This window comes from Stigmatopora argus, chromosome 2 (assembly GCF_051989625.1).
Source record: "Stigmatopora argus isolate UIUO_Sarg chromosome 2, RoL_Sarg_1.0, whole genome shotgun sequence".
In the NCBI taxonomy this organism is placed as follows: domain Eukaryota; kingdom Metazoa; phylum Chordata; class Actinopteri; order Syngnathiformes; family Syngnathidae; genus Stigmatopora; species Stigmatopora argus.
In genome coordinates, this window is record NC_135388.1 from 6,940,760 (window position 1) to 6,968,418 (window position 27,659).

General features: G+C 39.3%; 1 protein-coding gene across 8 annotated transcripts in view; it reads left to right on the forward strand.

The window, feature by feature from the left end:
• The window catches only part of myo5aa (myosin VAa), a 43,259-nt gene that overhangs the window by 2,758 nt on the left and 12,842 nt on the right, over window positions 1–27,659 (forward strand). For 7 of the 8 annotated variants that reach the window (XM_077620142.1, XM_077620155.1, XM_077620174.1 and 4 more), the window contains exons 1-24: window positions 3,870–3,908; window positions 3,980–4,075; window positions 9,468–9,578; window positions 11,758–11,929; window positions 12,105–12,249; window positions 13,147–13,303; window positions 14,146–14,289; window positions 14,373–14,454; window positions 15,206–15,313; window positions 15,390–15,496; window positions 16,017–16,282; window positions 16,374–16,455; window positions 18,201–18,341; window positions 18,415–18,540; window positions 19,638–19,721; window positions 22,552–22,707; window positions 22,774–22,871; window positions 22,941–23,027; window positions 23,852–23,960; window positions 24,030–24,241; window positions 24,327–24,483; window positions 25,286–25,525; window positions 25,614–25,862; window positions 26,636–26,729. In XM_077620142.1, coding sequence (XP_077476268.1) covers window positions 3,885–3,908; window positions 3,980–4,075; window positions 9,468–9,578; window positions 11,758–11,929; window positions 12,105–12,249; window positions 13,147–13,303; window positions 14,146–14,289; window positions 14,373–14,454; window positions 15,206–15,313; window positions 15,390–15,496; window positions 16,017–16,282; window positions 16,374–16,455; window positions 18,201–18,341; window positions 18,415–18,540; window positions 19,638–19,721; window positions 22,552–22,707; window positions 22,774–22,871; window positions 22,941–23,027; window positions 23,852–23,960; window positions 24,030–24,241; window positions 24,327–24,483; window positions 25,286–25,525; window positions 25,614–25,862; window positions 26,636–26,729 — 3,247 coding nt within the window. In that variant the 5' untranslated portion in view covers window positions 3,870–3,884. Of the gene's footprint in view, window positions 1–3,869; window positions 3,909–3,979; window positions 4,076–9,467; window positions 9,579–11,757; window positions 11,930–12,104; window positions 12,250–13,146; window positions 13,304–14,145; window positions 14,290–14,372; window positions 14,455–15,205; window positions 15,314–15,389; window positions 15,497–16,016; window positions 16,283–16,373; window positions 16,456–18,200; window positions 18,342–18,414; window positions 18,541–19,637; window positions 19,722–22,551; window positions 22,708–22,773; window positions 22,872–22,940; window positions 23,028–23,851; window positions 23,961–24,029; window positions 24,242–24,326; window positions 24,484–25,285; window positions 25,526–25,613; window positions 25,863–26,635; window positions 26,730–27,659 lie in introns of those variants that run through there. The other variant, XM_077620193.1, reaches the window with a different exon arrangement.

Consider the following 27,659-nt stretch of genomic DNA (forward strand, 5'->3'; position numbering starts at 1 on the left):
AGGATGGATACCACTCCATATGGGATTTGATATGGGATTTAAGACTCTTTGTTCTAATCTTCTCAAACCAGTTCACAGCTTTTTGTCAGGTGTGAATTGTTCTCGCTACTTTTTAATATGTTGCTATAGTTGCCGTGCAGAAGAATACAGCTTTTATTGCATATTGAAACATTGCCGGATGTTTTAAAGAGCAGCTCAATGGCTGCTATTGCGTAGTTTTAAACACAGAGTTCAGTGTTTGTAGGGCTTTTCAATGCTTCAGTGTGTGTCTGATGTCAAACACCTCTCTGTCGTTTTTTTTACCAACACGGGTCAGAAGAGAGAGGCTTATTGAGTGTTTCTGTTAGCTTTGGTTAGCATGCAAACACTGCCCCAGTCTGCCCCGATTTAAGTGCGGGTGTGTTTGATGTGATACTGTGTCCAACGTCACCTACCAGACATTTAGTTAGGCACATTAAATGTAAAATGAAATTGCCTGATTTCATTCTTAATCTTTATCAGTGCAATTACACATAAAATAATAAAGTCTTGGATCGTTAATGTTTGTTTATGGGCTTGCCCCTAAAAAATGTGGTGTCAAATAATTTGCAGTTAAATATTTATACTTGCACCAACGTAGATAGTCATCATATACGTGTTTCTTGTCCAGCAATAGGTGGTTGGATTGCATCACATTGGATTAGAGACCAGCACACGTTTGGATGGAGTCGAAAATTCAGATTAGGATTAATCTGTTACCTGTTAAACTCTATTTGTCGTGTGGATTATGACGGCGGTAAATGCTAACGGATAAGGTAGTAAAACTGTATCAATGTGAGAATAGAGATGGTCATCACGTGTTGGGGTTTGCTGGGATGGGCTCCAGCACCCCCGCAACCCTTCTGAGGATGAGCGGTTCGGAAAATGAATGAAGCACTTTCTTGCTCTGTTGTGTTATATCTAGTTAAAAGGGTGACAAAAGCAAATAGGATAAAAATCACTCTTGCGACTAATAATTTTCTACAGTAAGAATTATCTTCTCTTTTTTGCGTAGAAAACAGTGCTTTCATGAAAGTCATGGTGTTCCATGATTGGTTATTAGTGGCTAAATTCAAATTGAAACAATCTATTTGCCATAGAAAAGCAGTCCACTTGACATTTGGTTGGAAGTACACTGAAGGGAACTCTGCTTTCGGCCGCCTTCTGGGTTGGACTGAGTTAATTATGTCATCTAGAAGAAGGTAAAACACATTCCCATTTTCCCATTTTTGTTTGGGTCAGTCCCTATATGTGAGCATGTGCGTCGTATTAGTCAGAAAAGTGAATTAAGCCGTCCTATCTGGCATGTTGACATCACTGTCCTGACATGGCAAGTCCAATTTTCCCAAGTCAGCTGCTTGTTCACGTTCCGCTTCCAAGAAGTAGCGTCTACCACCATTTCATGCTATTTTATGCTATTTTACAGAATGAAATAAATGTCAATCCAACGCCGCCGATGCCGCCGCGAGCGGCGTTCTGACTGTAGGCGGCGGCTGTGGTGCTTTTGTGGGAAAGCCTTGTTTTCTCCTTGTGTAGTCTCATGTGATTCAGTAGGGAGGACGGGAAGTGTCATATACAGCCGCTAGGACCAATTAGCGCGTCATAGGACCAGAGAATCTTACGTAGTCTGTGTACTTTGCTCATTGCTGATATTATGGGAAGCTTTCATCTTGTAGCGCGGCCTTGACTTGGAAAGTAAAGTTGGAGTCAAGAAGAGAAGCATGAGCTAAGCGCTTGGGTGACAACATGAACCGGGAATTGGAGTATATGTTCGTTGACGTGAGTTTTTTCATTCAGTTTTTAACTAATATGATTTAAGAGTCTACATAGCAATCGAGGCGAAGTTCGTTTTGGAATCGGAATTGTTGTTTTTTAGTGATACTGGCTGTGTAATTCCTATTGGGGAAGAACGTGGAGCCCTCATGGGGACACACCCTTCAACTTGTTCCCGAATAGTCTTTGGTTTTGGTAACCTGTAGCTGTTCTATTTACATTAGTTGGTCAGTTAGTTTATACTTTGAAAGGAATTTTTGGCTGAGTTACATTGTATATTTCGCCTTGGAGTTGGATTGAATTTGATAACTTTATTCATCCCGTATTCAGGAAATTTCGTTGTCACAGTAGCAAGAGGGTGAGGATGCAGAAATAGGAAAGGCATTTTAGACATAAATAGATAGGTAATAAGTAAGTTGATAAATAAATACATGAATAAATATATCAGCGTGAGGCTGAAATACATGTGTATATGTATGTGTGTGTGTATGTATGTCTATATATGTATGTGTATGTGTGTGTGTGTGTGTATATATATATATATATATATGAGTTTTTTCATTCAGTTTTTAACTATGTGCTTATATATATATATATATATATATATATATATATATATATATATATATATATATATATATATATATATATATATATATATATATATATATAAGCACATATATACATACACTAAGATGTACATGCATGCATACGGTAGGTCTTAACACTCAGCTCAGTTGAGAATGGTCAGGCAATGAGTGAAAGTGGTCATCAAATACTTGTAAATGCGGACTTAATATCCGGTTATGGATTTCAATTCATGGCATTTTCTGAAATTTGGGATTTTTGTCCTGTTATCAGAGCAGCCTAACTCATAGCAAGAAGCTAACTCTCCGGTCATCACTGATCCACTCAATGCGATTAGACCGTGCAGAGCGTCTTAAGGCCAGAACGTCTCGTTTTCTAGTTCTCTGGTACTTGGTTTCCTGGTACCACTCTCTTTCCGCTAATGCTGAGGGTTGCGAGCTCCATGGCGTCATGTTGAGCAGAAAAACAGCGGCCTCTCACATGAGGGGCATCATGTGATGGCGCCTCAGCAGTCGTGGTTGGACTTTCTTTTGCTGAAAATACATCAACTGAACCCTTTTCACTACTTTCTTAGTATCTGGGTGTTTTTTTTCCCCAGTCATTGTCATCTTAATGTAAAACAGATTATAGTATTGTGGTAACACTTCTTTACCTGCTGTGTCTTTTTACAGACAAGTTAATAATAACAGAATAGCATATAGTCATCAGATAATTATATTAAATTTCCCACATTTTTGTGCATTTTTAATTACATGTTGCCATATTTTTTAAGACACAAAATACACATCTTGACTTAAAGTATAGTAATATATATTTTTGTTAATATATTGAATTATTCAATTTTTTTTCTGCTCTTTTTTGTGTATTTACTAACATTTTTAGTATTTATTTTCTTACTATTATGAAAATACATTTTAAATATAGCTTTTTTTCTCATTAATATATTTTTGTCCCATACTTCAATAGTTTTTATTTTTAAAATATCATTTTTTATGTATTTTCCTCCAACATTTTCTTTATCTTAATAATTTTTTATTTAAATTGTACCTTTAATACGGTTTTAGTTTTCCCTAATGTTGATTTTTCTCTCAATAGTATCTTTTTCTGATTATTTTAGGATTTTTTCTACATATGATCTGATAATATTAATTACACATTAATGAGGGTTTCAATCTTAATCATGTCTCTTTCACTGAATGATAAACTGTAATGTATTGAGTCATTACTACGTCGCTACAGTCCTGAAAATGGCAGTAAATTTAAAGTTACGGAATGGCGGAAAAATGCAAAGCAACCTTGTCGAAAAGCCCTTGCCTGATAAGATAATGTGCTCTGTGCATGTGCAGAGATGTCAGAGGAAGTCAGCCTGATCAAAAGTGAAAGCTCCGCATTAGTAAAGTGAAGTCCCTTAATCTGCCAATGACGGTGCACAGATTGGTAATCACTTGGATTCAATGCCACGCCCCCGAGATGCAATCCTTTATGCACAGTCACTACTCTTTTTGATGGAAGCGATAACCAAATCTCAGGTTGGAGTGACGTCTCGTCTTGACTTTTGCATTGCCGCAAAGATATTCACTTGAGCATGCTCCAACTCCAGAGAGTTTCACAGGTGCATCCTGGGAAGACGTCAAGGGCGGAAATAGACTCAACTCAGCGAGCGTCCGACAACACGCCTGAATTTGGGATCCTGCGGGTGATTTGGATGAGTTCTCTGACTGTTTGGTCATTTACTTTGACAAATGTTCATTCTTGTGTGGCATTTCTCTGGTTTACCTCTGCATTATAAATCAGAATTTTAAGTTAATTGGTTACTCCCATCTGTGTAAATTTTAGTTTTTATGGTGTTTTTCTTCTATGTGATGAGTAGATTCGGGTGTATCCCACAACTCAACCAAATTTTAGCTTTTTTTTTGCTTCCATCTAAGCCACTGTGTCAAAGTGGCGGCCCGGGGGCCAAATCTGGCCCGCCGCATCATTTTGTGTGGCCCAGGAAAGTAAATGATGAGTGCTGACTTTCTGTTTTAGGATCAAATTAAAATGAAGAGTATAGATGTATATTAAATGTCCGGATTTTCCCCCTTTTAAATCAATAATTTTAATTTTTTAATCCATTTTTTCTGTTTTTAGTTCAAAATTCATTTTGTAAAATCTAAAAATATAAAAAAGCTAAAATAAACATTGTTTTAGATCTATAAAAAACTGAATATTCAGGGCTTTTAATCCAGTTCTTTTAATCCATTTATATATAAAAATATCTAAATATTACATCTAAAATGGTCCGGCCCACATAAAATCGAGTTGACGTTAAAGTGGCCCGCGAACCAACCCGAGTGTGACACCCTTGATCTAAGCCATGACCATGATTATGAAAAAACTATAAATCGACGGACTGGTTATGACAAAATACTTATTTGGAAGGGTCAATCAAAGGCATCCCTCTTTTAATCTAAGGAGTGCCAAAAAAATAAGTGGTGGATCATCTGGGTTAGTTGGAGTCACTAGTTTTTGCTTATTTACTGTTAACTGTCTCTACACAGAAGGAGAAAGTCGTGGTAATTAAACGGTAGTGTGGTTAGATGGATTAACCAGTGTTGAATCTGATAACCTAATCAGATCCTGAGCCAACTTCTCAGTTAAACCAGGATTAGCGTCATGCTATCCCGCCTCCTTCCTTGGGGACTTAGCCTGGACTGAGGTAAAGTGTCTCGGTTGGGATTGGCAACTATTGATGTTATAATTAATCTTGCCTTAATCCGGTTTTTGATTGACAGAATTTTCAGGTGTTTTGACATGGCTGTGATGTTCTGATAGAAATATCTGTGGTCTAAGATTGAGAAACCTGGGAAATCCTCATTTGAGGGAAATGCTTTAAGACTATTTTTTAAAGTTTCTGCATTTATTTTCAAATTAAAGTATTTGTTACTAACACATTAGAGCAGGGAGGTCAGACTCGAGTTGGTTCGCGGGCCGCTTTAACGTCAACTTGATTTCACGTGGGCCGGACCATTTTACATATAATATTTAGATTTTTTTATAAATGGATTAAAAGAACTGGATTAAAAGCCCCGAATATTGCAATTTTTATACATCTAAAACAATGTTTATTTTAGCTTTTTTAATATATTTTTAGAGTTTACAAAATGATTTTTGAACTAAAAACAGAGAAAAAAATGATTTAAAAATTACAATTATTGATTTAAAAGGGGGGAAATCAGGAAATTTAATATACATCTATACTCTTCATTTTAATTTGATCCTAAAACAGAAAGTCGGCACTCATGATTTACTTTCCCGGGCCACACAAAATGATGCGGCGGGCCAGATTTGGCCCCTGGGCCGCCACTTTGACACATGTGCATTAGAGGAAGTTGTTTTTTTAATTGTCTTTTATTGTTTCAATACTGCCACCAGCCATCCATTCAAGTCTAAATGGCTTATTTTCCCTTTCATCCTTAAAAATTGTAAATTGTCCGCTTTTTACACCCTCTTAATTGGATTGTGTCTCATTACTGAGCTAGGTCACACATTTAGGAGACGACTTATTCTTCACGTTTGGGCTGGAGTCTTGCCGCGAAGTGTGAACTTGAGTGAGAGCTAGTATCAGATTGTGAGTTTGCTCGTGCAGCAATGATGCCTCCACGAGGTGTGATGCTGCTCGAAGCTCGCCGACGCTATTTTTAGCTATCCCCCACCCGTCGATTTATCCTTCCTTCCCACCCTACTCGGTTGCTAGGCTGAATGCTGCGGCGCTCGACTTTGGGGAAACGAGAAAATGAGGCAACAAAATGGTGCATCAGGAACCAAGCAGCACCAAGAATGTGTTGTTTTGGCTTCATGTTTGAAGTCGTGTTTCCAGTGCTACAGTTTGGTTTGCCATGGTAACATTTAGAACAGTAAAGTGGACATGCAGTGGAATGCCAGAATCTTGGTTACTTTTGTTCAAAGTTCAAAAAGAAGAAAAAAAACGAAGAGATCAATTGAAATACGCTACTTGGTGAGGCTTTGTTTTCAGTTTAAACACTCCACTAAATGGATTTTGCCATTGAGTGTCATGATAGAGTAAATCACATGTGTCAAAGTGGTGGCCCGGGGGCCAAATCTGGCCCACCGCATCATTTTGTGTGGCCCGAGAAAGTAAATGATGACTGCCAACTTTCTGTTTTATGATGAAATTCAAATGAAGATTGTAGATTATTTCCTGTTTCCTCATTTTAAATCAATAATTGCAAAAAAATTGTAGTAATTTGAATGTCCAAAAATGATCTATCGATTAGCACGATCGAGAAAGCTGTCAATTTATTAATCGATTAATTTTGGTAGCCTAGTTGGAAGACATAACAGCCCTCTGGATGTAATCGAAACTACCATGTGGCCCGCGACAAAAAAATGAGTAAATAATCATGGAATTAGTATGTTCTGGTTGGTATTTTTTTTCCAAAAGGGGAAAATGCATAAAACTGTTTAAAAAGCTTCGTAAAATAAAATAACAGAATTCCATTACTCCGTAACCCTAACCCCTCAAAAGGGTTGCGGGGGGTGCTGGAGACTGTTCCAGCTAACAATGGGCAGGCGAGGTAGATTATGCATTGGTTGCCAGTAAATCAAAACAATTTTACTTGATTTTGAAATGTATCTAAGATAAAGTCCAATTTCTTTCCCAAGTTCTCACCCTGCTGATTTTGTTCGCATTATTTCAGTTGGTCATGTAAAAGGGCGGCAATGTTCTGCTATTAAATCATCCTTGCAGATGACTCTCAGGAAGTTGGCGTGACCATGATGTCATGATTCAGATGACTGGTAGGGCAGCAGCAGATGCAATTAATAGTATCCCGTTCACCGTACGCATCCACATTAAGAGCTCTGTGTCCTCACAGCATGGGACTGTAATCGCCATTTTACGTAACGACCAAAGAAGCAATGAAATTGACTGACGAGTAAGTGAGCCTTCAAATAGTCAACATCGACGCCTCGACTCTACTGCAAGCAAATGAGGTTGAGTGGAGGGTAAATCCTCTCTGGTGTGTAGATTATCACACAAAAAGATTTAAATCCTGACTTGTGGACACAGAGAATACATGAGTTTTTGAGCAGTGTCAGTCTTGGGTGGATCCCTTTTGCTTTTATAAACCGATTTAATTACGGTATTTTTTGGACTTTAAGTCGCACCTGATTATGAGTCGCATTAGTAAAATGATCCGAGGAAAAAAGTATATATTGGATTTCTCTTGAGTATTATTCGCAAATTGTAATTTATAGTCCGGAAAATACGGTACCTGTTATTTCCAAAATTTAAATGAAATGAATTAAATTGAATACATTTATTGTCATGATACAAATAATGAGATATAATGAGATTTAAGTGAGCAAATAACAACAACAAGCAAACAGACAGATAAATAATAAATAAATAGTAGAGCACGTTCACGCACTTCCTCATTGCAACGAAGAAGAAGGTAGATGCTGGGTGAGCTGAGCCCTCACAGCGCCAGGCGTATTAGCGGCGGAAAGAAGCACTACTCGGAAAAAAAATGCAAAATCGTACTTACGAACATTTTTCGACATAAACGCAATTTGCAGACATGTTCGTATGTACCGTTGTTCGTAAGTCGTATGTTCGTAAGTAGGGGAGCGTCTGTACTGTTCCGTGGAATTTGTTCCACTGAACCTTCTTAATGTCCTCATTCCTTCTCTTTTCCTTCCCTTATATAATGTCAAATACTTCACACAGTGGTTCAGTGGCCCGATAAGGAAGACTTCCATAAGCTAGCGTGAGTGCATGCGCCCAATTTGACGTACGCCTCGGATTCCACAAGCATGTGACAAGAAGCGTTGGTCGCCGTTTTGGCACGCTCTGCGATCAGATGATTACCTCCAGTCTGTGGCCTTTTTCTTTTAGTCAAGTGTGTCTGCTGCGTCTAGCTGGCTGTCGGTGGTCAAGACAGAAACAATTGTGTGACTGCACACAATCCACAAACGCTCATTCTGTACTGCTGCTTGACTGAACCGTTAATTCCCACAAACATCCGAGTTTCGTCGCTTCCGCTTTGTCAGTCTGTGAAATAGCGATACTTGTTTTGTCAAAATATATTTGCATTTGATGCCCACACGTCAGTCACAAGCTCATATTTTTGGGTGATTTCATAACATTCAATATATCATGTTATTTATTCTTTTATTCATTTATCCTATTATACATGCTGAAATGCAAATGTCTTTGGTACACGGTCGATTGGTCGCCGGTCTTTTGGTCGCCGATCTTTTGGTCGCCGGTCTTTTGGTCGCCTGGAAGGTTATTGATAATTACCATTTAAATCGTTGCTCAAATTCCCTAAATACAAACTGCGAATTACTATTTAGTCATACTTAATGCCCTATGAATTATTAGGCTAAAGAAAAGCTCCAAATTTCCCGGACTTTTATTGTTTTTTGTTGGAGAACTTGTTAAGACCCTGACTGACGTAGCTTCTTAAAGGGACAATGCATGTACATACAAACTCTTATACACACACGTTGGCTCAGTGAAACTGCTCATGGCCATTGTTGGCTTTAATTGATGCGTAGACCGTGTTGTTTTACCTTGTTTTGTCGCCGGTCTTTTGGTCGTCGGTCTTTTGGTCGCCGGTCTTTTGGTCGCCCGTTGTCGCGGCTGGGGCGACCAAAAGACCGGCGACCAAAAGACCGGCGACCAAAAGACCGGCGACCAAAAGACCGGCGACCAAAAGACTGGCGACCAATCGACCACACACGATGTCTTTCATATAGTAAAAATTAAAAAAAAAAACATGCACACTCACACCCATACCTAGGTGCAATCTAGAGTGTCCAATCAGCCTAGCATGCATGTTTTTTGGAATGTGGGAGGAAACCGGAGTACCCGCAGAAAACCCACGCAGGCCCAGGGAGAACATGCAAACTCCACATAGGTGGACGTGACCTGGATTTGAACCCAGCACCCCATAGCTGTGAGGCCGACATGCTAGCTACTTGCGCCACCAGGCCGCCCTATATTAATATTAATATATTAATGATAATATATACAAGTATATAATCCATAATTATTTTTTATTTGTTCTTGTCCTCTGTAGTGTGCTCGGGTGTGGATCCCCGACGTCGAGGAGGTGTGGAAGTCAGCTGAGCTGACCAAAGACTACAAAGATGGTGACGCATCCCTGCAGCTCATGTTGGAAGATGGAACTGTAAGTAGCTTGAGTAAAAATATAAAAGTCCTAAAGGACAGGATTCCAGAAAGATTTCACCATACAAGTTCAAACCAACGCTGGGGCCAACAACGCAGACTAAAGCCTTGTTTTGGTTCCCACGTCATTGTTAAGAACTTTTCGTTGGCAACACGACATTTGTCACCTTGTCAAATTAGTCATCAGTAATTTTTATTTTTTTATCAAAACGACAATAATTTCAATCCACTCAAAAATCTAGGCTTATTTATTGCAGTCTTGCAGCAATTTCCGACACAACACGCAATCACCTTTTTCCCGCTAAAATGATTAAATTTCTTGGAAGAATAAAAAACAACTGAAAATGTTGGCTTCCACAGCAATTAAACTAAAAAGATTTTTTTTTAAAGCCTAACTACCGCTACATTCAATTCGATAACAGACTGACTTCCTGGCCAACAGCGAAATGGAATTAAAACAGTTTTGCCGTTTATTTTACTAAGAAAAAGGACTAGAGGTTGTGACTTAGCAAAGTCCATTCATTAATTGTCTGAACCGCTTATCCTCACCAGGGTCGCGGGGGGTGCTGGAGCCTAACCCAGCTAGCTTTGTGCACCAAGCGGGGGACACCCTGAATCGGTGGCCACCCAATCACAGGACACATTCATACCTAGGGTCAATTTAGATCTTTCAACCAACTTAACATTCATGTTTTGGGGATGTGGGAGGAAACCGGAATACCAAGGAAAAACCCACGCAAGCCCGGGGAGAATATGCAAATTCCACACAATAAGCACTGACATGGGTTGGAACCCCTAACCCAGATTTTTTTTGTTAGGTTTGGTGTGCTGTCAAGCACTTTCACTCCACACGGTACTTTTAGCGCAAAACAAAAAAAACAGGCTTACTTAGGCGGATTTGATGCAAAACAAAGTTTTTCCGAAGGTCGTGTTTGAAGATGACGCGTGACTGGCAAAATGCAATTTGCCACCGTGCCACTATAAACATACGTGTAATCAACAACATAGTTAAACAGGATTTTTTTTTCAATAAGTCATGAGGAGTTCCATCTCATGACATATTCCTGATAAGATACAGTTAGAATACATCTAGCTGGTGGTGAGGTTTTATTTTTTATTTCGACGTTGGCTCCCCGCACGTCTAGCCAGACAATTTGATTTAGCCGAGCTTCCTACGAAATCATCGGAATGGATTTTAGCTAATTTTTCACTTCATGTAATGTTTGAGAAACTCTTTTATTGGAAATGTTTTTCCAAATGCGAGCACAGGTAAGTTTTTTTATGACGGGATTCTCTTTAAGATCAGGATATTAAAAGAAAGTGTAAATGGAAGAAACAAAAGCTAGTTAAATAAGGGGGTCATCTTTTAAGATATTTGTTCCTAGTTTGTCAGTGTATGAAAGAAAACGGACCAGTTCTTATCTAAAAATGTTTTCATTGCTGTTTTTCCAGTAAATAGGATCTAGCAATGAATTATCATATTTGTCTCTTTGGTAACTGTTTCTTTCATGTTCTTGTAATGTTTATTACATTTGCAACAGCCTTTTTTCCATATTGGGATCTGTCCCAATAAATCTGTCAAAAGGAAGTCGACATTATTGTAACCTTGTTGTTTTCTTCTAAATCATTTATGCTGCATAGTTAAAGGTTGTTGTCAATTCTGTTATTTAACTCATTGGCGACAATAAACGGCCAATCCATTTTTGACTGGGGGGCTGGCAGCAATCCATCCATCAATGGCAGCGATCCCACTTTAAATGGATTTTAACACCGTTAATGGCAGTGAATGAGGAATAAATAGGTTTGGTGTAAATTGGAGGAATTAAAAAAAAAATCGCACTTAAGTTGATTTTTAGTTGATTGTTTGGAATTTAACTAGAGATTAGATCCAATTTATATATTTTTGGGAGATAATGTAAATCTTTGCTGCCATCGTACAGTTTATTATCTATCCATCGTGTTTTACTCAATTTTATCTCAACTGCCAGATTTAAACATTAAAATAAAACTGTTTTTTTTTTCATGTACATTTTCATTTACACTTGTGATGAATAATGCATATTTTTCTGACTGTCAATGATACAGGAATCTTAGATGAAACAAATGATGCTCTCTTCCAAAGTGTAACATGGCTTTGTGATCAATGATAGATGACACTTTGCTTCATGTGACACTTTCAGAACCTCGAGCACACTTTGGACCCCAAGACCAGGAACTTGCCCTACCTGCGAAACCCAGACATCCTGGTGGGAGAAAATGACCTCACGGCGCTCAGCTACCTCCACGAGCCGGCGGTACTTCATAACCTCAAAGTCCGCTTCATCGACTCCAAGCTCATTTACACGTATTGCGGTAGGCAGTCTTCCATTAGTTTTTGGGACTCCGGATCACTATAAATTGGATCCCAACATTGATGATGGTTTAATCAGAGAATATTTAAGGATTTCCTCACTTTTAATGCAATTTTTTTTTGAATTTATATGAAGTCTATTTGTTAAGCCTACCGTATTTTCCCTGTGTATGACAGGGATTGTTCTGGTGGCCATCAACCCGTACGAGACGCTGCCCATCTACGGGACGGACATCATCAATGCATACAGTGGTCAGAACATGGGAGACATGGACCCGCATATCTTTGCTGTGGCGGAAGAGGCTTACAAACAGATGGCAAGGTTCGTATGCGACAGATTTTTTTTTTCACTTGTTGCTCTTTGGTATTTAGAGGTCAAATCTAGACCAGATATAGCCTGACGTTGGACTCGCTCTCGAAATCGCGATGGTAGTCAACGGGCCCCGGCTACATTTGCTAACGTGCGGCCTCCTGCTAACACCAAATCGACTGCTGACTGATATTTCAACACTGGAAAAACACAATCATTGCTCTGCACGTCAATTTATACGTTTGTTTTATACACTTCTCCAACAACTTTATCCCCCAAACCCGGGCTCCTGAAAGGCCAGGGATTGTTCTGGTGGCCATTAACCGGAACTCTCGGCGCCACCCCCTAACGTTCGGCCCTGAATGCTGAGTTTCAGTACCCTCTCATCTTACTGCTAGCTAGTGACTTCATACGTGTCTAATATCATTCTCCATTTAGTGTCTGTATATTTTGACATTTTCAAAGAACTGTAGCGAATGTGTTGCGCAACCCGCCAATAGCATTTGAGGTCTGTTAAGAAACCGTTCTGCACCCGAGGGCCTCCGAGAGCGTGTCCACCAAAGAGGGCATTCTAACAGATATCCTGTCTTCTCAGAAGAAGGAGGGCAAGAGATGAGGGCTCAAAGGAAAGCTTGAGATGAAAAATGTCAAGCCACTCAGCCCAATTTCTTGATATCAAAGTGTCTAAAAAGCAGCCCAAAAGCAAATTTTAGCTGACAATCCCCCCCAAAAATGTTATCTTCACTCAGTGGCTGCCATAGGTGACGCTAGAGTATGTGCTAACTGAACAAGACAATTGAAAAATCACATTTGTATTAGTATGAAAGAGTTATGATTGATCTAATGTGAGCATCCATTCATCTGCTGCCAATCATCGCCCATTTTCTCATGACCTGATCATTTTTGCAGGGATGAGAGGAATCAGTCCATCATTGTAAGCGGCGAGTCCGGGGCAGGAAAGACCGTTTCGGCCAAGTACGCCATGAGATACTTTGCCACGGTCAGCGGCTCGGCCACCAAGGCCAACATTGAGGACAAAGTCTTGGCGTCTAACCCCATCATGGAGGTAACTGTCTTATTTCCTCTCCTCATATTCGCCTGCCCTTTACCTCCCCCTCCCCCTGCTACTCTTATGCACTTCCACCCTGCTCTGACCAATCAAGAATTCCGCGGAATGAATAGAACGCTTTCTTGGGTCACATTGATGTCATTGCAACGTTAGGCTCGAGAATTGCATCCTGCTTTTTCCCATACGACAGAATCGGACGAGTGCATGTAAGGGGTCGAGGGATATTTGTCCGAGGCATTTAAATGACTCGGGCTGACGCAGGCAGAATACATATGGAGTTAAAGACTTTATTGTTGGGCTTCACTCAGCAACAACGCAATGCAATAAAACCTGCATAGCGTAAATGCAATAATGTGGTGCACACTTTAGAACCAAATGCTCATGTAGGCTGTTTATGCACTTAACTGTTAGCAGGGTTTCTCACACAAAACTTGTAAATTCTGGTGGTAGAGAAATCCAAATTGTGACTATGGTGGGATATAAGTCATTTATTATCAATACTTGGTAAAACGTAGAGATTAGCAAACAAAGCATGGCTTTTGAAATACAGTTTTAACGAATCACTGGGCTTGCATGGGTTTTCTCCGGGTACTCGGATTTCCTCCCTCATCCCAAACAGCAGGTTTGCAAGGCACTCGGGGAATTCTTGTCTTTTTATGTGCTGCATGGAAATATAACTAAACACAGATTGTTGATACGTTGGGTCATATTAAATAAATCAGATGACTTTCTTTGCAACTTGTTTTTATGGATTTTGGTTCACTGCTAATGAGTTGCCAGCACACATACTGCTTTGACTTTAAAAAGTTTTTTTGTCAACACATAATTCCGCTTGACAGGCTATCGGAAACGCCAAGACAACTCGGAACGACAACAGCAGTCGCTTCGGGAAGTACATCGAGATCGGCTTCGACAACCGTTACCGAATCATCGGGGCAAACATGAGGACATATCTTTTGGAAAAATCCAGAGTGGTCTTCCAGGTAAGTGTATTCTTTTTCCTGGCACATGCAAAATGTATTTTAATTTGCTGCCCAAATATGTAAATAATAAATATGTTATCCAGGCGGATGAAGAGCGGAATTATCATATCTTTTATCAGCTCTGCGCTTCATCACATCTACCCGAATTTAAGAACCTCCAACTAAGTAAGTCACAGACATGCGCACACACACTTACTATGAAATCCAGATCAATACAAATTCAAATGAATAAAACCAAAAACACACTCTGGTTATAATACGCTGAATTTAAATGACAACAATAGATGTCCAATTGATTTAAACTGGGATGTTTTGGGTTCATACACCCTCTCCAGGTCAAAACAGATTGGATATTGATGTCCAATAAAGGGTTAAACCACTTGTAAAATCTCATAAATATTAAATACTTAATTTAATGTGCCATTCAAATCTTTTTCTTTCAATATTTATTTCAGTCTTTATTCCTTTAGTTCAAGTTGTATTTATTTCCACATACACTGAATATTTTAATATTTCTATCCATTTTTTTTAGCATTTATTTCTTGACATTTTAGTTGTTTTACTTCATTATTTATAAGGATGGACATCCAATTCCTTTAAACTGACAACACATAAGACTAAGCTGTCGAACACGCTTTGATACGGTGAATTCACACTGTGGACCTGCACCTGCTCATCTTAGTCATGAAACACACGCGTGCACACACAAACACACACACACACACACACACAGCTGCTATTTCCCTCTCCTGCTGTCTTGCTAATTCGGTAAATAGAATGCTTGGGCTGGTGTCCTAGCAACGCTTCACGTCTTGATTTAAAGTGTTGGTATGTAAAGATTGAGTCATTTTGCAGAAAGGACCCCCTTTTCAGCCATGGTCACGAGAGAACAAATCTTTGCTTTTCTCCTCTTCAGGTAACGCCAACAACTTCCTGTATACCCGGCAGGGCCGGAGCCCCGTTATCGAAGGCGTGGACGACAGCAAGGAGCTCGGCACCACCCGTAACGCCTTCTCGTTGCTCGGTCGGTAACTCCGTCAAATCTACGAGATGCTCCGACAATAGAAAATCCAAGAAATCATGTTTCTTTCCCCTTGTAGGTATCAATGAAACATATCAGATGGGATTGTTTCAGGTTTTAGCTGCTATACTTCATCTGGGAAATGTGGACATCAATGACAAAGATTCGGATAGCAGCATCATTCCCGTAAGGATCTCGTTATTTCACACCGTGCTGTATTTTTTCTAATTTATATTCCTTTGTATGGCCAGTGACAATTTTTGGGCAATTAAAATAAAAGTTACTTAAAATTATGCTCATGTTCACATTTGTAGACGTTACATTTTGTGTCATTTAGACCACAATATTAACATTTGTTATACAAATGTGGTCTAACTGATCTAAAATGGCGTGTTCATCTGGTTTCAATTATTATTGTATTTTATATATATATATATATATATATATATATATATATTATTTTTATTTTTTTGAATATTTACCTATTTATCTATGTCTAAAATGTATTTTTCTGTGTCTGTATTCTCACCCTCTTGCTACCGTGACAGTGAAATTTCCCCAATACGGGATTAATAAAGTTATCTAATCTGATCTAATCTAATCTAAAATAGATGATTAATCAGCATTGTGTTTAATTGCCCTAAAATTAAAACTGAATTAATTATGAGAGCGATGAATATGCGATCTGTTTTCGTTCTTTTTGTAGCCCAACAATCATCACTTAATGAAGTTCTGCGAGCTGGTCGGCGTCGCCTACGACGACATGTCCCAGTGGCTGTGCCACAGGAAGTTGAAGACGGCCAGCGAAACCTACATCAAGACCCTCCCCCGCCTGCAGGCTACCAACGCCCGAGACGCTCTATCCAAACATATCTACGCCAAACTCTTCAACTGGATCGTGGAGCACGTCAACAAAGCGCTCATAACCAATATGAAGCAGCACTCCTTCATCGGCGTCCTCGACATTTACGGGTACGAGAGAGAATCCGTGGAACTGTAGGCAAAGCGTAAGAATACGTTGGCCTCATCGGATTTTAATATTGATTTTCTATTTGTCAACAAGGTTTGAGACGTTTGAAATCAACAGCTTTGAGCAGTTTTGCATCAACTATGCAAATGAGAAACTCCAGCAGCAGTTCAACATGGTACGCACAATCTTTTGACCTCGTAGCTGTTTTCTTACAGTATATGTGTATGTATGTACATATGTGCTTAAATATATGTATGTGTATGTATGTGTGTATATATATATATATATATATATATATATATATATATGTGTATATATATATATATATATATATGTGTGTATATATATATATATATATATATATATATATATATATATATATATATATATATATATATATATGTATATATATGTATGTATATGTGTATGTATGTGTATATGTGTATGTGTATATATGTGTATGTACATGTATACACATACACACACATACATACATATATATATGTATATATATGTGTATATACAGGATGAATAAAGTTATCCAATCCAATCCAATATATTGTAAATAGAGGGGGGGGGGGGGGGGGTTGGGGGGGGGGGTTCAAATGAGTCAATTATGACCAAATATAGTTCTTAAAATTGTTAGGGGGGAAAAAGGGAAAAACTAAAAACGTAAAAACGGTGTACTAGCACTTATGTATATTTGAACTCTACAGTAAATCTTTTTTAAAATGTATATTTTTAGCAGAAAATCATCTTCAAAAAAAATATTTTTTCATTATATTCTACTGCGATCCTGTTAAAGTGCAGGTGACGTCCTTTTCTCGTTGTCCCCCACTGGGATTCGAACCCAGTCGAGTGTGTTGACTACCGAAGAGCTGCCGTGTGTGGATAGAAGGTTAATGAATGGAGAAATATAATACAAATCGTAACAGAACTAGTAAATGACAAATCCTATTTGTGGTATTAATGTGAGCCCAGCTGGCACATCCCTAAGAAATTCTTTGTTTCCAAATATTACATAATGTTCTGTTACTATCGTTAGTTTCTAAAGAGAATTAATCCCACTCAGCGGTCATGTTTGCCCAGCGGCTTGATTTATAGCCTTCAAAAAGAGCCCTGCTACTGAAAATACACGCGACTCCTGGATCGGATCTGATCTTGTGACCAAATCTGATACTATCCATTACTCTAAATATAACCTTATTGGATGCTGATACTAATACTGAGTGTGGGTTTGTTTTGTATTCAGATTCATTTGTATTTTGTATTCAAACACTGCTGGGAGATAAAGAAAATACGTAAGAAACAAACCGCATTGATGTGACCTGTGTTAGACGTGTAACTGCAGTTTGCTGTTAATTTGAAATCTTACGGCACATGTGTCAAAGTGGCGGCCCGGGGGCCAAATCTGGCCCGCCGCATCATTTTGTGTGGCCCGGGAAAGTAAATCATGACTGCCGACTTTCTGTTTTAGGATCAAATTAAAATGAAGAGTATAGATGTATATTAAATTTCCTGATTTTCCCCCTTTTTAAATCAATTATTGTAAATTTTTAATCCATTTTTTTCTGTGTTTTTAGTTCAAAAATCATTTTGTAAAATCTAAAAATATATTTTAAAAAAAGCTAAAATAAATATTGTTTTAGATCTATAAAAAACGGAATATTCAGGGCTTTTAATCCAGTTCTTTTAATCCATTTATTAAAAAAAAATCTAAATATTATATCTAAAATGGTCCGGCCCACGTGAAATCAAGTTGAAGTTAAAGCAGCCCGTGAACCAACCTGAGTCTGACACCCTTGTGATCCTCTTTTTTAACAATACACGGTATTCAGCTGTCAATTTATCTTTGGATTTTTTTTACACTGTAGCAACCTGTCATTTAAATGTGCATGGTGCTTGTTTGTGTGATTGCAGCATGTGTTCAAGCTGGAGCAAGAGGAGTATATGAAAGAGCAGATTCCTTGGACACTCATCGACTTCTATGACAATCAGCCCTGCATCAACCTCATCGAAGCTAAGATGGGGGTTTTGGACCTGCTGGATGAAGAGTGCAAAGTACTGTATATTAGCGATATCATTGCATTTCTTCATTCTTTCTTTCATTCATTCATGGCGCGTCTTTCCTCAGATGCCGAAAGGCTCTGACGATTCGTGGGCTCAAAAGCTTTACAACACGCATCTGAAGACTTGCTCCCTCTTCGAAAAGCCGCGCATGTCCAACCGGGCCTTCATCATCCAGCATTTTGCCGATAAGGTGGGTCTGACGAGGTGATGTTGAGAGCACTACTGGTTTGAAGAATTAGAAAGTCTTTCTGGATGAGATACAGGAAAAGATTGGGTGTTGCTTTTGTGTGCTAAATTCAGAATTGCCACAGGGCTTTTTCTTTGTCATCTTTGTTTTCATATGCAAGAAAAAAAGGCTAAGGGAGGAGAGTGGTATTGGAAATTCACTTAGGGTGCAAAGCAGCGTTATTTTCAGCTCCAACAGTAGATATGCGGTTTCACATAAATGGGTCAAGGACTAACATAGGTTTTCTCATGAGGCTGATATTTGATATCCTTTATACATAAATTACTTTATACCGTACTTAGTATTCTGGTGGTGGTCAGAAATTACGGTATTTAAAATGTAGTATTTTTAGAAATGTAATTGGCAGTATTGTTTTGAAAATGTATTTAAGTAATGTACTAATGATCATAACAAAACTATCAAATATTAGAAAATATTTTCATTTATATTAATGATGAAAACCACATTTTTTATTTTAACATAAGGTAAATAGAATTATTTATATATATATATATATATATATATATATATATATATATATATATATATATGTGTATATATATATATATATATATATATATGTGTGTGTGTGTGTGTTTATATATATGTGTGTATGTGGATATGTATATATATATATATATATATATATATTTTTTTTTAATTTAAATCACTTGAAATTTAACCAGGGAACCAACATTTTTTAGTTAAAATGTCTAATTTTTATTTTTATCACTGAGGAAAAACTTGCCTTAGAGTTGTTATATTCTTAATAAAATATTCAAAACTATGGGTGCCGAGTGTAAAGATGTAAAAAAAATAATACTTAAAGATATTTTTGATCTGTTGGTATGTGAGGAAAACTTTAACCTTAAGCGTCGTCAGATTTTCTTTTTTTTTTATTCACCTCTTTGATCGGATTTCTTGTGCATAACTTCATCATAACTTGGCTTTCAACATGATTCCTGTTACGACATGGATGAATGAGATTTTTGCTTTTAATGATAACAAAGTTGTGTTTTCATGTGATGTCTTTTCTCAACATTCCATTTTTTGTTATGCAGGTTGAATATCAATGTGAAGGTTTTCTGGAGAAGAACAAGGACACTGTGAATGAAGAACAGATCAAGGTTCTCAAAGCCAGCAAGGTGACGTGTGAACACACATACACACACACACACACACACACACAGACACACAAAAACTAAATCCCTCGTGTTTTATCCATCTCATTCATATACAAAAATGTACTCCTCGAAAATCATGCTGAGTTGGGAACAATTTCTAATTTACCACCAAGCTTGGACTCTTTTCGGCTTGGAGGCTAGGCGCCCTCTAGTGGACATGTATATACATATATAGCTAAGGCAAATAATCCTGGCCCCACCGTTCAATTTTAAGTGTTACATTAAGCAGTGATTATTCTAAATATAGCCTAATATGCATTTGTACTCTTATAGCAAAATGAGGGCTTATTGTATGTATTCTAACATTTTTGGAGGGTGTAGGTTCATTTTTTTTCCTCAAAAGATTTACAAAAATGGAGAAGTGCGAATATAGAATGGGAAATGAAAACTGGGTGGAACTACTAAGCCACATTGCTTCCTAAAACAGTTGCAATCGACGTCAAATGGAAGAAAAAAATGTCACTTGAAACCACTTAACACTGCACAGGGAAACATTTGCAGCATGCATGGAATCCCTGCACTTAAAGTCAACTAGTGTCAGCAAAGGGGTTCAAATTGACTCAGCCATTTTTAACCCCTTATCCTAAGCGGTATGGAAAATGAACGAAAGCTAATTAGTAAGATGTATTTATCGAGGAAAAAAAGAAAACTGATTCTCGAACTTAACTATTTTGCACCAGGAGGTATTAAAGGTTTGTTTGTGGGTTTTAGATACATTTCCCATAAGTTTACCCTTTACATCCTGACTGCTTTTTGTTTTGTACGCCGCACGCACACATTCTCGGTTCTTTCCGACGTCTCCAGACGTTGATCACGCTTACCAGGCACGTTGTCAGCATCAGTGGCTCTCCATTAATTGGGATGAACCTTTAACGAGATTGGATTTAATCAGGATTGTACTCATTGGCTTGCCTTGCCAGCATCAGACGTCCGATCCCTTTGAAGCGGGACGGCTGGCAGCCTCCCATTTCAAACGGATGCGACGTCTACTAGCGATGAACTCATTTCAATTCAAATAGTTCATCATCACATCCTTTTTCGTCACTGTTTCCATGGCAATGTGGCGAATGCCAATGTTGACATTATGTTTTAATGTCACTTGTGTTCTGTTGTCATTGTGTCTCCATGTGTTGTCCATGTATGTCGGTTCTGTCTTCATCATGACAACCCTCCTCCCTCCCCACCCGTCAGCAGAAGGTAAACCCAGGCGTTGACGTGACGCTAGTCGGCCTCTGGCTCTTTCTTTATCTTCTTTTTTCTTTTTTTTGCTCCACAATTCATTCGCTCTAACCACACTGGGTCATTGAAATATATTCTGCGCTGTTTGTCACTGCATGGGGAGATTTAAAGATTTCAAAATGAAGCATGATTGGTCGTCATGGACACCAGGAAGGATGCTGTGAAAGGATTGGTTTGCTGTGAAGGGATTTGGGTGGATGGAAGTTTTTTTGTTCGGTTTTTTTTTTTTGCATGCTGTACTAAAAGCAGGTGTATCTCAATAAATTAGAATATTTTGCGAAGCTTCATTTATTTTGGTTCAGTAATAGAGGTCAACTATAGTTTGCTTAACTAATTGGTTAATAGTAAATATTCTCTGATTTAGTTAAGGACAATTTAAATTTTGTTGTTTTTTAAATTAATTAATAGCAAATATTCTCTGATTTAGTTAAGGACAATCTATTTTTTGTTTTGTTTTTTGTATTAAAAAAACATGGAAGGAGTGAAAGTAACAAAAAATATCCTTATTTATTTGATTTATTATTAGTTTAAAAAAATGCTATTATAATGGAATTATTTATTTTTTTAAATTGTTTGTTTTTTTGTATTTATTCAATTTGTTTTATCATTCATCAATGTTAGCATGTTGTTAGCATATCCATAGTATATTTCTATTCCTAATTTAACTTGTTTATAAAAAGTTAGGAGAAATAATGTTTGATAATAATTGAATTTTTCAACTTATTCTATTTTATTGAGATGCACTTCACTGATGATAATTCCATAACTTTTTTACATGATGGTTATTGGCTGCTTAAAAAAAACTTCACTGATGGAAAAAAACCACTAATCTACATTGTCATTCTGTATATACTAAAGGTAGGATCTTAACAAAGTAATATTGTTAAGTCTAACTTCTTAACCTAAATCTAAAATGTGGAAATTGCTGGACTTGAAAATCACAGTGGAACCTCACATATAATGCAGTGGTGTCAAACATGCAGTCCGTGGGCAAGAAGTGGTCTGCTCAGGTGTTCCGATCCGACCCGCTCGATTATTCTGCCTGATGGGCACTTACTTTCTAGCTCATTCATATTGCACGCACATAATTAAATGTTTACCGGGGGTAACCTGTAAGTACCCTAAAATGGTAGTGAAAAAATGAATTGACACAAAATGAACTCATTGCCTGCCATTGACAATGATAGACGTCTATTTTTGGGCCAAACGTAAACTGGGACGTCAAACTACATTCACGCAGCTGGCCGTTAAGCCTTCAATAGGTTACCGTATTTTCACGACTATAAGGCGCACTTAAAAGTCTTAAATTTTCTCCAAAATAGATAGGGCGCCTTATAATCCAGTGTGCTTTATATATGGAAAAAAATTAAAATGTGCCATTCATTGAGGGTGCGCCTTATAATGCGGTGCGCCTTATAGTCGTGAAAATACGGTAAATTAGGACATCAAATCTGTGGTTTTGTTGTTCAAATTCGAGGTTCCACTGTAAGATGATTCTGTTATGTATGATCAAAGTTGGTTTTAATGATTGTATTTGGGTGGCTTGTTCCAGTTCGACCTGTTGGTGGAGCTGTTCTTAGATGAAGGGAAAGCTAGCAGTCCCACCGGTCAGAGCCCCGGGATGGGAGGCAGGACCCGTCTCAGCATCAAACCTGACAAGAGCCGTGACATCCGCAGCAAGGAGCACAAGAAGACCGTCGGCTGCCAGGTTTGATGCTTTCCGTTACTCGCTCGCGTCAACCAAAAAAATACTCATTGTAAATCTTTCCCGTAGTTCCGAAACTCCCTTCAAATGCTCATGGAGACCTTAAACGCCACCACTCCACACTACGTCCGCTGTATCAAACCCAACGATTTCAAGCAGGCCTTCGAGTGAGTCTCTGAGAAAACCTTCAATGGAACATTTCTTTCAACCTTCAATCTTTCAACTTCGTTTGACAGTTTTGACCCCAAACGTGCGGTGCAGCAGCTGAGAGCCTGCGGGGTCCTCGAGACCATCCGAATCTCCGCAGCAGGTTTCCCATCCAGGTACTCTCTTGCTAGGAGTCCCAGTCAAAATGGACGGGGCAGTTAATGAGTTACAACATTCTGGGTTCGCGCCCAGGCCGGTCCTTGCGGTGTGGAGTTTGTGTGTTCTCCCTGGAGCTTGCGTGGGTTTTTTCGGGGTACTGTGGTTTCCTCCCACATCCCAAAAACACACAGGGTACAGCTAGTTGAACACTCTAAATTGCCACTAGGTGTGAGCGTGAGCATGAATGATTGTTCGTCTGCCATTGGCGGGCCACCAATTCAGGGTGGGATATGCTCCAGCACCCTCCGTGACCCTTGTGAGGATAATCGGTATGGAAAATAGCGTGACCGGACGTTTGGTCGCCGTACTTTTGGTCGCCGGACGTTTGGTCGCGGATGTTTGGTCGCCCGGACCCAAACAACTGGCGACCAAACGTCCGGCGACCAAAAGTCTGGCGACAAAACAAGGTAAAACAACACGGTCTACGCATCAATAAAAGCCAACAATGGCCCTGAGCAGTTTCACTGAGCGGACGTGTGAGTGTATAAGAGTTTGTATGTACATAAGTTGTCCCCTTAGGAAGGGACGTCCGTCAGGGTCTTAACAAGTTCTCCAATAAAAGTACGGGAAATTTGGAGCTTTTCTTTCGCCTAATAATTAATAGGGCATGCATGTATGACCAAATAATAATTTGCAGTTTGTATTTAGGGAATTTGAGCAACAATTTTAAATGGTAATTATCAACAACCTTCGGGGCGACCAAACGTCCGGCGACCAAAAGTCCGGCGACCAAACGGCCGAGTACCGGAAAATAGTATTGAATTTGACATTTCATTTTTAGATGGACATATCAGGAGTTCTTCAGCCGTTACAGAGTGCTGATGAAGCAGAAGGATGTTCTTTCCGACAAGAAGTTAACCTGCAGGAACGTTCTTGAGAAGCTGGTGGAGGTCCGCCCGTCCCTCTTTTGAAATCCTTTGCCTCTTCTTTGCTGTCTGACCGCTGCCATCTTCTCTCAGGACCAGGATAAATACCAGTTCGGGCAGACCAAGATCTTCTTCAGGGCCGGTCAGGTCGCCTACCTGGAGAAGCTACGAGCCGACAAGCTTCGCGTCGCCTGCATCCGTATCCAGAAGACCATTCGCTGCTGGTTGGCGCGCAAAAAGTACATGAGAATGCGCGACGCCGCCATCACCATCCAGAGGTTTATCCGAGGATACCAGGCTCGCTGGTGGGTTTCTCACAACTTCATCCTAGAGTGCTTTCTAAAATGCTAGTATTTTTACAGCTGCATTTTGGCTTTCTTCCATTTTAAGCTTGGCCAAGTTCATGCGCCGCACTCGGGCAGCCGTCGTCATCCAGAAGTACCAGAAGATGTGTGTAGCCAGGAAATGCTACAGGCAGAAGCAAAAAGCCGCCCTGGCCATACAGACTATCCTTCGAGCTTACATGGCCCGACAGATGTACAAAGCGGTAATGCAAACACACGCAACAATGCATGATTCGGTTTTCTACAATACAGTAATCCCTCGATGTTCGCAACTTCACTACTTTGCGATTTTTTTTCTGCTATTTTTTTTTTTTTTTTACTTAAGTGCTGAGTCCAAGTAGCAAGAGTGGCTAATTTTTGCACGGCAACGCGCTCGTAACATAACATAAGCAAATTTAAATGAACTTGGATTACGATGCAGACACACTCAAAAATAAATGTAATCTAACCTTACACTAAACTTAATTCAATTTTTTTTTAAAATTTCGATACCTTTCTTCTCCCGGGTTGGCTCTATTTACCCCGCCTCCACCCTGACTTTCAGATGCAACCTATCGAGGGTTGTTTGCTTTTGTATTCCCAAAATGATCCACACAAATGTCCTCACAATAGGATAACGCACGACCACTTGCCAACTTGCCCGGGAAGTAGTAATCCTCTCGTATTAGCGACGGGGAGAAAAAAAACACTGAAAAAATGCAAGACAAATATTAGCCCGAAATTTTACTCGTATCTCAAATTGCTCGTATGTTGAGGTACCACTATATAATGAAGAGAGGTTCCAATTGGTATATCTGTCAAATACTACGAATCTTCCGTAGTTTACTATATTTACCTAAATAGTCCAATTTACTTCAAATTTTGAGTTCAAACGACTTAAAGTGAAGTCCTAGTTAGTGGTGCAATGTAACGGCACTTAAAACCTGCGCTGTTTAGAACTAACGTGGCAGTACTTGGTATGTGCAGTGAAAAAGTATTTAGCTTCTCCACTTTCTTCTCCTGTAGCTTCTCCGCCAGCACATGGCGGTGATCATCCAGAAGCGGGCCCGCGGCTGGCTGGCGAGATGCTGGTACAAGCGTTGTCTGAGCTCCATCGTCTACCTGCAGTGCTGCTTCCGCAGGATGAGAGCCAGGCGCCAGCTGAAGAAGCTGAAGATCGAGGCCCGCTCGGTGGAGCACTTCAAAAAGCTCAACAAAGGCATGGAGAACAAGATCATGCAACTCCAGAGGAGGATCGACGAGCAGGTGGGCGCCACCGTGCAATGGCCTCGCGTCTTTATCGCTCGGGGCGTCCTCACACGTGCCTCCACCGTGTTAAATACGCGACCACCAGACCAAGGAGAACAAGTCGGTCAACGAGAAGCTGTCCGGCTTGGAGAACACCTACACGACGGAGAGCGAGCGGCTACGTGGGGAGCTGGGACGCCTTCGAGGCGTGGAGGAAGACGCCAAAAGCAAAGGCAACCAGGTCAGCTGTCTCCTGGAGGAGCTGGAGAAGCTGAAGAAGGAGCTGAGCAAGACGCAGAAGGAGAAGAAAACCATCGAGGACTGGGCGCAAACGTACAAGGGAGAAATGGAGAAGGTACGCCAATGAACGGTATTCATTTGTTTCTTTTCTGTACGTAAGCTGTCGATGATGAAATGAAGCAACGACAACAAAAAATCATCAGCTCCATCATTCGTCTGTTTACGGGAAGCACATTTTTTTTCCAGCATGAACAATATTCTGAACAAAAAGAGTCGTTGTCACCGCCCACGTAAAGTGATAAAGCAGCACGTTTAATAGTCCATTTTTAAACGCAGTCATTCATATCTATCAGCATGCAAAGCAAACATGTTTTCCTTCAATTTAGATGGCTCAGAAAGGAAGGGGGCATTGGGCACAGAGTTGCCCCCAGGCAGGTGAGCATGTAGAGTTGACTTTGTGTTTTGACATCCTGAATACGGTATCCTTCCTGTATTGTATGTTTTAGTCGGAAATCTACATGGTGATAGACTTGTAGTTTGTCAAATCAAGTAGGATAACAAACAAATAGTTGTGCTTCCATGTGTTAAAGAGGTGCTAAAAAAAGGACGACTTTTGATCCCATTATGAACAGGTATTTTCAAGCAATTTTTCTTGGTCCTTTTTGAGCTCTTCAGCAGAATTTCTCACTCATGTGCAGCCGACTGGCTCCAATTTGAATATACTCACTATTTAAAATCTGTCCTCTAATTGGCCGTCGTCGGAGCGAGGTGTCAATACACATTCAGGCCAGGAGGCCAACTCCTTTTTACCAGAGAAGGATGATTATTATTCACACAACAGACTTGACTCTCACGATGTCAAACCTGGGTGTTGTTGTTGTTTTTTAGATGGTATCAGAACTGAAGGATCAGAATGGCTCGCTGAAGAAAGAGAAGGACGACTTGAACAGGTTGATTCAGGAACAGAGTCAGCAGATGACAGGTAAGCAGGCATTTCATTGACAGCCTTGAAAAATCTATTTACAAAGCATAGAGAACAATGTACCGTATTTTCACGACTATAAGGCGCACTTAAAAGTCTTCCAAAATAGATAGGGCGCCTTATAATCCAGTGAGCTTTATATATGGACCAATATTAAAATTGTTATCACGATAAAATATAATAAATCAGTCAATAGGGTACACCATCCTCTACAGCTCTCACAACTACTGCAAGCAGCCCCCGACTCTACTATTTTCCCCGTAGAAAAAGTACTGCGCAGTGACTGCTGGGATATATAGTTCTTTTGTCAATACACCCAGTATGATGGCGAGCACACTAATTAGGTGCTCGCCGTCATTCCGGCTAGATTTATAAAATAACTCCTGTCGCTAGAGGTTGTATGTATATATATATGTATATATATATATATATATATATATATATATATATATATATATATATATATATATATATATATATATATAATATATTATATGGATAAATATTGAACCGCAACAGCTCTGGCAACTAGCTTTCAGGAAGGCAGAAATTACTGACTCGATTAATGACGACTTTGGTGAGATGCCCACCTGTTCAACATGAGTTATTATGCTATTGCTGTGTCACGAAAATACTAATACTTTAACCTCGGAGAAAAAAAAAAAAACTTGTTTATTCATGTTGGGAGTGAATGGAGTTGTCAGAACGCTGATTTGTAATCTATTAATAAAGTTTGGCTGAACGATCTGACTGTTTTATTGACATTCCCTTTAGCGCAGCACCATCTAGTGGGTGCGCCTTAAAATGTGATGCGTCTTTTGTGTGTGTCACATACAGAAATAGCCCTCGTTACTGCCACTGCGGCTTTAAATGTGATGCGCCATATAGTCGTGAAAATGCGGTGATTTCCTTGTACTACTTTTTACATCC